Here is a 10,260-nt window from a genome sequence, read left to right as displayed (position 1 = left end):
AATGCACTGACACACAAACACACATCACATCACATCACATCACACACACACACACACACTAGAGGTCGACCGATTATGATTTTTCAACGCCGATACTGATACTAATTATTGGAGGACCAAAAAAGCCGATACCAATTAATCAGACAATTGTTTTCTTTTTTCTTTGTAATAATGACAATTACAACAATACTGAATGAACACTTATTTTAACTTAATATAATACATCAATAAAATCCATTTAGCCTCAAATAAATAATGAAACATGTTCAATTTGGTTTAAATAATGCAAAAACAAAGTGTTGGAGAAGAAAGTAAAAGTGCAATATGTGCTATGTTAGAAAGCTAACTTTTCAGTTCCTTGCACAGAACATGAGAACATATGAAAGCTGGTGTTTCCTTTTAACATGAGTCTTCAATATTCCCAGGTAAGAAGTTTTAGGTTGTAGTTTTTGTAGGAATTATGGGACTATTTCCCTCTATACCATTTGTATTTCATTAACCTTTGACTATTGGATGTTCTTATAGGCACTTTAGGATTTCAAGTGTAACAGTATAGCTTCCGTCCCTCTCCTCGCTCCTCCCTGGGCTCGAACCATCAACACAACGACAACAGCCACCATCGAAGCAGCGTTACCCATGCAGAGCAAGGGGAACAACAACTAGAAGGCTCAAAGTGACGTTTGAAACGCTATTAGCGTGCGCTAACTAGCTAGCCATTTCACATCGGTTACATCAGCCTAATCTCAGGAGTTGATAGGCTTGAAGTCATAAAAAGCGCAATGCTTGACGCACAACGAAGAGCTGCTGGCAAAACGCACGAAAGTGCTGTTTGAATGAATGTTTACACGCCTGCTTCTGCCGACCACCTCTCAGTCAGATACTTAGATACTTGTATGCTTGTATGCTCAGTCAGATACTTAGATACTTGTATGCTCAGTCAGATTATATGCAACGCAGGACACGCTAGATAGTATCTAGTAATATCATCAACCATGTGTAGTTAACTAGTGATTATTATTGATTGTTTTTTATAAGATAAGTGAGTGCAACGAGAGAGAGGCAGGTCGTTATTGCGTTGGACTCGTTAACTGCAATGTTGCAAGATTGGATCCCCCGAGCTGACAAGGTGAAAATCTGTCGTTCTGCCCCTGAACAAGGCAGCTAACCCACCGTTCCTAGACCGTCATTGAAAGTAAGAATGTGTTCTTAACTGAATTGCCTAGTTAAATAAAGGTATATAAAAAATAATACACTTTTTTTTTTTAATCGGCAAATCGGCACCCTAAAATACCGATTTCCGAATGTTATGAAAACTTGAAATCGGCCCAAATTATTTATTAATCATCCCGACTTCTAACACACACACACACATGCACACACCACTACACTGATACTACTGAACCACTACACTGATGCTACTGAACCACTACACTGATATTATGGAACCACTACTACACACTGATACTACTGAACCACTACTACACACTGATACTACTGAACTACGCCACAGACACCACAGCCCAGACTAATGTCTTCATAGAGACCATGTCACAGACCACAACAGACTAGACTACTGTCTCCATGCAGACCATGTCACAGACCACCACAGACCAGACTACTGTCTCCATGCAGACCATGTCACAGACCACCACAGACCAGACTACTGTCTCCATGCAGACCATGTCACAGACCACCACAGACCAGACTACTGTCTCCATGCAGACCATGTCACAGACCACCACAGCCCAGACTAATGTCTCCATGCAGACCATGTCACAGACCACCACAGCCCAGACTACTGTCTCCATGCAGACCACTCCACAGACCACCACAGCCCAGACTAATGTCTCCATGCAGACCATGTCACAGACCACCACAGCCCAGACTACTGTCTCCATGCAGACCACTCCACAGACCACCACAGCCCAGACTACTGTCTCCATGCAGACCACTCCACAGACCACCACAGCCCAGACTAATGTCTCCATGCAGACCATGTCACAGACCACCACAGCCCAGACTACTGTCTCCATGCAGACCACTCCACAGACCACCACAGCCCAGACTACTGTCTCCATGCAGACCATGTCACAGACCACCACAGCCCAGACTACTGTCTCCATGCAGACCACTCCACAGACCACCACAGCCCAGACTACTGTCTCCATGCAGACCACTACACAGACCACCACAGACCAGACTAATGTCTCCATGCAGACCATGTCACAGACCACCACAGCCCAGACTACTGTCTCCATGCAGACCACTCCACAGACCACCACAGACCAGACTAATGTCTCCATGCAGACCATGTCACAGACCACCACAGCCCAGACTAATGTCTCCATGCAGACCACTCCACAGACCACCACAGCCCAGACTAATGTCTCCATGCAGACCATGTCACAGACCACCACCACTGAAAATCTAACTTTTATAAATTCATACTCATACTCAAATAATGTTGTTGATTCAGCTAACACAGACTATTTAAAACTGCTTGCTATTTCCTCATAGAGGATGATGTCATCCTCCTGAGGAGAATGAACTGACCAATCAGCGATCTACCCGCATTAATATTTGCGTATGACCAGTATACGCCCAAACCATTCTGTTGTTGGGGTTCGCCCACAACATTCCAACACAGAAAAAGCTGCTTTTTAACATAATCAATTGCCTTGTTTTTTTGTTTGTTTGCAAGGAAAACTATTTCATCATATTATAATTAATTCTAGGTCATATTTCATAGACATCTGAAAACCCTGGAGAGTTAGAGTAAATATGAATAGCGAACCATTCCCCTCCATACACAGCTAAACGGCTGCAGGGTCTGGCTGCTGGGTCTGGCTGCTGGGTCTGGCTGCTGCTGGGTCTGGCTGCTGGGTCTGGCTGCTGGGTCTGGCTGCTGCTGGGTCTGGCTGCTGCTGGGTCTGGCTGCTGGGTCTGGCTGCTGGGTCTGGCTGCTGGGTCTGGCTGCTGCTGGGTCTGGCTGCTGGGTCTGGCTGCTGGGTCTGGCTGCTGGGTCTGGCTGCTGGGTCTGGCTGCTGCTGGGTCTGGCTGCTGGGTCTGGCTGCTGGGTCTGGCTGCTGGGTCTGGCTGCTGGGTCTGGCTGCTGCTGGGTCTGGCTGCTGGGTCTGGCTGCTGGGTCTGGCTGCTGGGTCTGGCTGCTGGGTCTGGCTGCTGCTGGGTCTGGCTGCTGGGTCTGGCTGCTGGGTCTGGCTGCTGGGTCTGGCTGCTGGGTCTGGCTGCTGGGTCTGGCTGCTGCTGGGTCTGGCTGCTGCTGGGTCTGGCTGCTGCTGGGTCTGGCTGCTGCTGGGTCTGGCTGCTGCTGGGTCTGGCTGCTGGGTCTGGCTGCTGGGTCTGGCTGCTGGGTCTTGCTGCTGCTGGGTCTGGCTGCTGGGTCTGGCTGCTGGGTCTGGCTGCTGGGTCTGGCTGCTGCTGGGTCTGGCTGCTGGGTCTGGCTGCTGCTGGGTCTGGCTGCTGGGTCTGGCTGCTGGGTCTGGCTGCTGGGTCTGGCTGCTGGGTCTTGCTGCTGGGTCTGGCTGCTGGGTCTGGCTGCTGGGTCTGGCTGCTGCTGGGTCTGGCTGCTGCTGGGTCTGGCTGCTGGGTCTGGCTGCTGGGTCTGGCTGCTGCTGGGTCTGGCTGCTGGGTCTGGCTGCTTGGTCTTGCTGCTGGGTCTGGCTGCTTGGTCTTGCTGCTGGGTCTGGCTGCTTGGTCTGGCTGCTGGGTCTGGCTGCTGGGTCTGGCTGCTGGGTCTGGCTGCTGGGTCTGGCTGCTGCTGGGTCTGGCTGCTTGGTCTTGCTGCTGGATCTGGCTGCTTGGTCTTGCTGCTGGGTCTGGCTGCTTGGTCTGGCTGCTGGGTCTGGCTGCTGGGTCTGGCTGCTGGGTCTGGGTGCTTGGCCTGGCTGCTGCTGGGTCTGGCTGCTGCTGGGTCTGGCTGCTGGGTCTGCCTGCTGGGTCTGGCTGCTGGGTCTGGCTGCTGCTGGCGTCGTTAAGGACTCGTATTGATTACTTTGTGCTGGGAGAGTTCCTCGTTCTCCATGTCGATTACAGATGTGGTGACTGTTTCACCTCGGTCTGTCTCACTCCGGTTAAACTGTTACTGAGGGAGAGGCGGCGAGCTGCTGATATGGCTTGTGTCCCAAACTGCACCCTATTCTATATACAGTGGACCCTGGTCTAAAGTAGTGCACTATATAGGGAAAAAGGGATGCCATTTGGGTCGCACCTTGGTAAAACACCATTAGTCACTGTTAATGACCTTTTCCAGGGATAGTGTATTGTATGGCATGTTTGCAGTTTGTGGTGCCAATGCACAGTGTGGCGATAAACAGATATTGGTTGTTACTGTCCACATCTCTATGTTTGTTCAGTAATCAGATGGATTTTGTACGATTTTAGAGAAATGTTCCTACTTGGAGATTCAACAGGAAGACCCACTGCTGCTAACTCTGAATCAAATAACTACCTAATCAAGTGTCAGTATGTTGTTCTTGTAACTATATTTTGTTACTTGGGGCTGAATAGAGAATTCACATTATACGTGTTCTATTCCAGGCCTCCAGACCAATGACAAAACACAGCGTGGGGTATCTTCTACAGACTCGTGTGTGACTATTAGTTGAGCTGGTTTGAGAAAAGTGTTTACGGAAATATGAATAATAACACCGTCCGTGTGCATTACTGGCTGGGAAATTATCAACAATTAGGCTGCGCTTTGTTCCAGGTCCACAAGATGGCGAACATCAAATGACTGTACAGGAGACCACAGCCATTGATATCACTCCTCTGGAGTCACTGAAGACACTGTAATAAAGTGTTTCTGAGATTATGAATTATTTTTTAATACAATGTATCACATCATTTAGATTTATGCTCGTGTCAAATTACCCCCTAAATCCGTGCGTAATGTCCGTGCGTAAATGTTTCAGATAGGCTATGGTATTATTGCTACTGGTGTTAAAACAGGCTACTACCGTCATTATCACGCTCAGCATGAATGCCATGATGTAGTCTATTTAGGTAGGCTGTGAATAGGTGGCAGGCAGCCCGACGGGGGTTGGCTGCTGCACCACCGCTGTGTGTAGCCTGCCGTAGCCCCCCCCCCCCCCCCCCCCTGTCAATTGACGGTTTCAGCACTTGACTACAGTTGAAGTCTTTTCCCACATAGACCTATATAATTTCCTGACGATGCGTTGTTTCTATCCATCCTACAGTATTCTCACCGAGCGAGGAGATGTGCCCGCTATTCTGTACTGAGGGAGGGAGAGCTCTCCTACTCTGTCCTACTGCGCATTTCGCAATGATCTAGGTCTATTTGTTCTCTGGCAAAGCAAGAGGGGCTGGGAAACTCATTCGCTCTCTGTCGTTGGTAATTGTTTTTTTTCTCCTAACTGGTTGAAATCCGTCGTGAGTTCCTTCTTACAAGAAGAAGTAGGCTGAGATTCCTACGGCGCTGAATGAGAGAGAGAGAGAGAGAGCGAGAGAGAGAGAGAGAGAGACGGAGCGAAGGAGAGAGAGAGACGGAGCGAGAGAGAGAGAGTCCTTTATATTGTAGATGTGGGAGCAGCTCTCAATATGAGCACATAGCTCGGAGGGTGAGGACCATCAGTAACAGCATCATCAGCACCAGCACCAGCAGCAGCATCAGTCCCCGCGATGGATTGTGTTCTGTGCAACACTTTGTGTGCGCGGAGATGGAGGCCGTGAAGGCAGATAGATAACAATTAGGATAGCATATTCAACTCCAATACCCGAGCTTGTGATTTAAACCGTGATTTCAATCTATCAGGAAAGTTGATTTCGGGCACTTTTATGATTCCGCGTCGCATTTGCTACCGCTGGACACTTCAACAGGGCATCAGCTGTGCTCATCTCCGCGACATATTTCTGACTATTCTAAGTGGCAGCTATTAGACCTGACTGATGACACTATGTTATCGGGATTTCGTTTCCCTTTTGCGCCCGGACCCCAACCAAGCCTCATATTCTGATTCGGCATAGTATGTCTTTGGAGGATAAGCTTGGCAGCAAGGGCTTATCATTCACTCCGATGGGGATAGAGGATAATAACATGAGGAACGGCAGAGGCCTGTCGGACCAATGGGCTGATAGCATGGTGGTTCGGCCCCGGACCACGGAGCGAAGCATCACCGTCCACAAGAAACTGGTCCTGGGGTTCGCCATCTCCATCCTCACCCTCATCGTCGTCACGGCCATCGCGGTTCTCCTCAGCGTCCGGTTCGAGGAGTGCGCGGGGGAGAGCAGCTCACGAGGGGGCAATGGCTCTAACGCCAAATTCAACGGGTCACGGGATGGGAACGGGAACCACAAAGATGAAGAAGCCCAGCCGTGGAGACACCTCCGGTTACCGACATCTCTCCGGCCCCGGCACTACGACCTGCGTCTCTCAGTGTACATGGATAACTTTACTTTCTCCGGGGAAGTGAACATCGAATTCGAGTGTGTGAACTCTACCAAATTCATAGTGCTTCACACCGACCGCCTCGAGGTGGAGAAAGTGGCGGTTTACTCGGATAATAAAAAACCCGGTGTCATGAGAATCCACCGCCAATTCCATTACCCGGGAAACCAGGTTTATGTGATCGCTTTGCACAGGGAACTGAAGCCCATGAGGACGTATAAAGTAAACATTACTTTCGACGCTCAAATAGAAAGTGAACTCCTGGGATTTTTCCGCAGCTCATATATGCTGCAGGGAGAGAGAAGGTAACCATTTACATTACAGTTACTCTATGCATCCACACCCCATGGCATGATGACGTGTGAGGTAGCGTTGTGTTTATAGCCTGTACAGTCCAATAACCTATAGCCTGTACAGTCCACTAACCTTATCTGTCCCCCCCTCCCCCCAAAATGAAACAGATTAGACATTATATTACGAAGCAGCCTTTGATTTTGAACACGTTTTATGCTGACATGTCTGTCTCTCAACCCAAGTGCCTACTTCAAAGCAGCGCGTGACGCTGTCAGCTGAACTCTTTGAGTCCCACAGTAACACGCGCCCGTTTTGGGCTTCAAGCCCCTTTAAAACATTTCGTTCTGTATCGGCTGATAACCAACCATTAGTGTGTGTGATTAATGAGGGACTGCGCCTGTTCCACTCTGACACCCTCTGGTGGCATTTTTTAAATAAAAGCATTACATTGTATAATACCCTTTATAAAGTACATTTTGGTATCAAAACTATACATCCTACAACAGATATGAACAGCCTAGAGCAGTGTTTGTGAGACAGGGAAACGGTGTTTGTGAGACAGGGAAACGGTGTTTGTGAGACAGGGAAACGGTGTTTGTGAGACAGGGAAACGGTGTTTGTGAGATACCGAAAACTGTGTTTGTGAGACAGGAAAACGGTGTTTGTGAGATACCGAAAACGGTTCTCCCAAAAAATACGTTTATAAATTCCAAACGATTTGAAAACAAACTGTTATGACCCATCTATGAAGAGCTTCTCACCAACACGCACCGGTTTGGCTCTATGATGAGTCGTTAGAAGGTAAGGGGTTCATCTAGAAGACCATAGTAAATCCCAGGTCATAGTGTCTATAATACTGTAAGGGGTTAATCTAGAAGACCATAGTAAATCCCAGGTCATAGTGTCTATAATACTGTAAGGGGTTAATCTAGAAGACCATAGTAAATCCCAGGACATAGTGTCTATAATACTGTAAGGGGTTAATCTAGAAGACCATAGTAAATCCTAGGACATAGTGTCTATAATACTGTAAGGGGTTAATCTAGAAGACCATAGTAAATCCCAGGACATAGTGTCTATAATACTGTAAGGGGTTAATCTAGAAGACCATAGTAAATCCCAGGTCATAGTGTCTATAATACTGTAAGGGGTTAATCTAGAAGACCATAGTAAATCCCAGGACATAGTGTCTATAATACTATAAGGGGTTAATCTAGAAGACCATAGTAAATCCCAGGACATAGTGTCTATAATACTGTAAGGGGTTAATCTAGAAGACCATAGTAAATCCCAGGTCATAGTGTCTATAATACTGTAAGGGGTTAATCTAGAAGACCATAATAAATCCCAGGACATAGTGTCTATAATACTGTAAGGGGTTAATCTAGAAGACCATAGTAAATCCCAGGACATAGTGTCTATAATACTGTAATAAACTCACATAGTTTCTGTCACAAACTCCATACAGTCATCACCGACTAGTTGGATACTAATTTCCCACTGAGCAAACAATTTCTGTACTTACAGAATTATTATAAATTACATTTTATAACATTTTTGCTCGGTGGAACTTTTTTTCTCTCCAATCACGAATGCAACTGTTTGTCAAATATTTTTTTGCCTTGGTTATCATGAAAAACAAAAATGGGTAAAACACGTCAATGTTTTCTACTGTAAATATGAGGGCAGACTAAGCAGATGAATGAAAGTAGTGAGTTTCTGTTTCTTCACTGTGGTTGACCAGGAACCAATGGAGTTATTAACTAAACAGAAGACAAGGAAACTATTTCAAGATAAACACTGACAAATATATATTTACATGTGTTACTTTTCATACCGCACCCCAACTGGCCTTTCATGCCCGATGACGCAGGTTGAATTCAGTCCATCTACTCTTACTTCTGTTGAGTTCTACCAACATGTTTCCTAAATTGATATTTGCAAAGAAGTGCCTTAGTGAATGAGTCTGTTCGGTCTACATCTGCAGTGTTAGTTTGCATGGAGTAACATATTGGCATTCATTTCAGAGTAAATAGCCAGTTAAGCGCTCTCAGCAGTGTAAGTCCTTCTGGGAGCCTCTGTCCAATATTCACATTCAGTGGTCGAACACAAACCGTGACAACGTTGCAATCTGTTGTACTGGAAACATAATGCGTCATGGTGTACTGTACTACGGCACCGTCGTCCTCAGCCCTCACTCCATACGGCACCGTCGTCCTCAGTCCTCACTCCATACGGCCACGTCGTCCTCAGCCCTCACTCCATACGGCACCGTCATCCTCAGCCCTCACTCCATACGGCCACGTCGTCCTCAGCCCTCACTCCATACGGCACCGTCGTCCTCAGCCCTCACTCCATACGGCACCGTCGTCCTCAGCCCTCACTCCATACGGCACCGTCGTCCTCAGCCCTCACTCCATACGGCACCGTCGTCCTCAGCCCTCACTCCATACGGCCACGTCGTCCTCAGCCCCCACTCCATACGGCCACGTCGTCCTCAGCCCTCACTCCATACGGCCACGTCGTCCTCAGCCCTCACTCCATACGGCCACGTCGTCCTCAGCCCTCACTCCATACGGCACCGTCGTCCTCAGCCCTCACTCCATACGGCACCGTCGTCCTCAGCCCTCACTCCATACGGCACCGTCGTCCTCAGCCCTCACTCCATACGGCCACGTCGTCCTCAGCCCCCACTCCATACGGCCACGTCGTCCTCAGCCCTCACTCCATACGGCCACGTCGTCCTCAGCCCTCACTCCATACGGCCACGTCGTCCTCAGCCCTCACTCCATACGGCCACGTCGTCCTCAGCCCTCACTCCATACGGCACCGTCGTCCTCAGCCCTCACTCCATACGGCACCGTCGTCCTCAGCCCTCACTCCATACGGCACCGTCGTCCTCAGCCCTCACTCCATACGGCACCGTCGTCCTCAGCTCTCACTCCATACGGCACCGTCGTCCTCAGCCCTCACTCCGTACAGCACCGTCGTCCTCAGCCCTCACTCCATACGGCCACGTCGTCCTCAGCCCTCACCCCATACGGCACCGTCGTCCTCAGCCCTCACTCCAAACGGCCACGTCGTCCTCAGCCCTCACCCCATACGGCACCGTCGTCCTCAGCCCTCACTCCATACGGCACCGTCGTCCTCAGCCCTCACTCCATACGGCACCGTCGTCCTCAGCCCTCACCCCATACGGCACCGTCGTCCTCAGCCCTCACTCCATACGGCACCGTCGTCCTCAGCCCTCACTCCATATGGCCACGTCGTCCTCAGCCCTCACCCCATACGGCACCGTCGTCCTCAGCCCACACTCCATACGGCCACGTCGTCCTCAGCCCTCACCCCATACGGCACCGTCGTCCTCAGCCCTCACTCCATACGGCCACGTCGTCCTCAGCCCCCACTCCATACGGCCACGTCGTCCTCAGCCCCCACTCCATACGGCCACGTCGTCCTCAGCCCTCACTCCATACAGCCACGTCGTCCTCAGCCCTCACTCCATACGGCACCGTATCTGCAGCCCTCACTCCATACGACCA

General features: G+C 49.3%; 1 protein-coding gene across 2 annotated transcripts in view; it reads left to right on the top strand.

Annotated features, from left to right (window-relative positions):
* Nucleotides 1-5,467: 5,467 nt before the first annotated feature.
* The window catches only part of LOC139394378 (thyrotropin-releasing hormone-degrading ectoenzyme-like), a 50,965-nt gene continuing 46,172 nt past the window's right edge, over nt 5,468-10,260 (top strand). For both annotated transcript variants that reach the window (XM_071142433.1, XM_071142432.1), the window contains exon 1: nt 5,468-6,729. In XM_071142433.1, the coding sequence (XP_070998534.1) occupies nt 6,005-6,729 (725 nt within the window). In that variant the 5' untranslated portion in view covers nt 5,468-6,004. The remainder of the gene's footprint in view (nt 6,730-10,260) is intronic.

The sequence above is a fragment of the Oncorhynchus clarkii genome, unplaced genomic scaffold (assembly GCF_045791955.1).
Source record: "Oncorhynchus clarkii lewisi isolate Uvic-CL-2024 unplaced genomic scaffold, UVic_Ocla_1.0 unplaced_contig_8354_pilon_pilon, whole genome shotgun sequence".
NCBI classification, from domain to species: Eukaryota; Metazoa; Chordata; class Actinopteri; order Salmoniformes; family Salmonidae; genus Oncorhynchus; species Oncorhynchus clarkii.
Note: the sequence above shows the minus strand (reverse complement) of the source record. Positions and strands in the feature narration are given on the sequence as shown.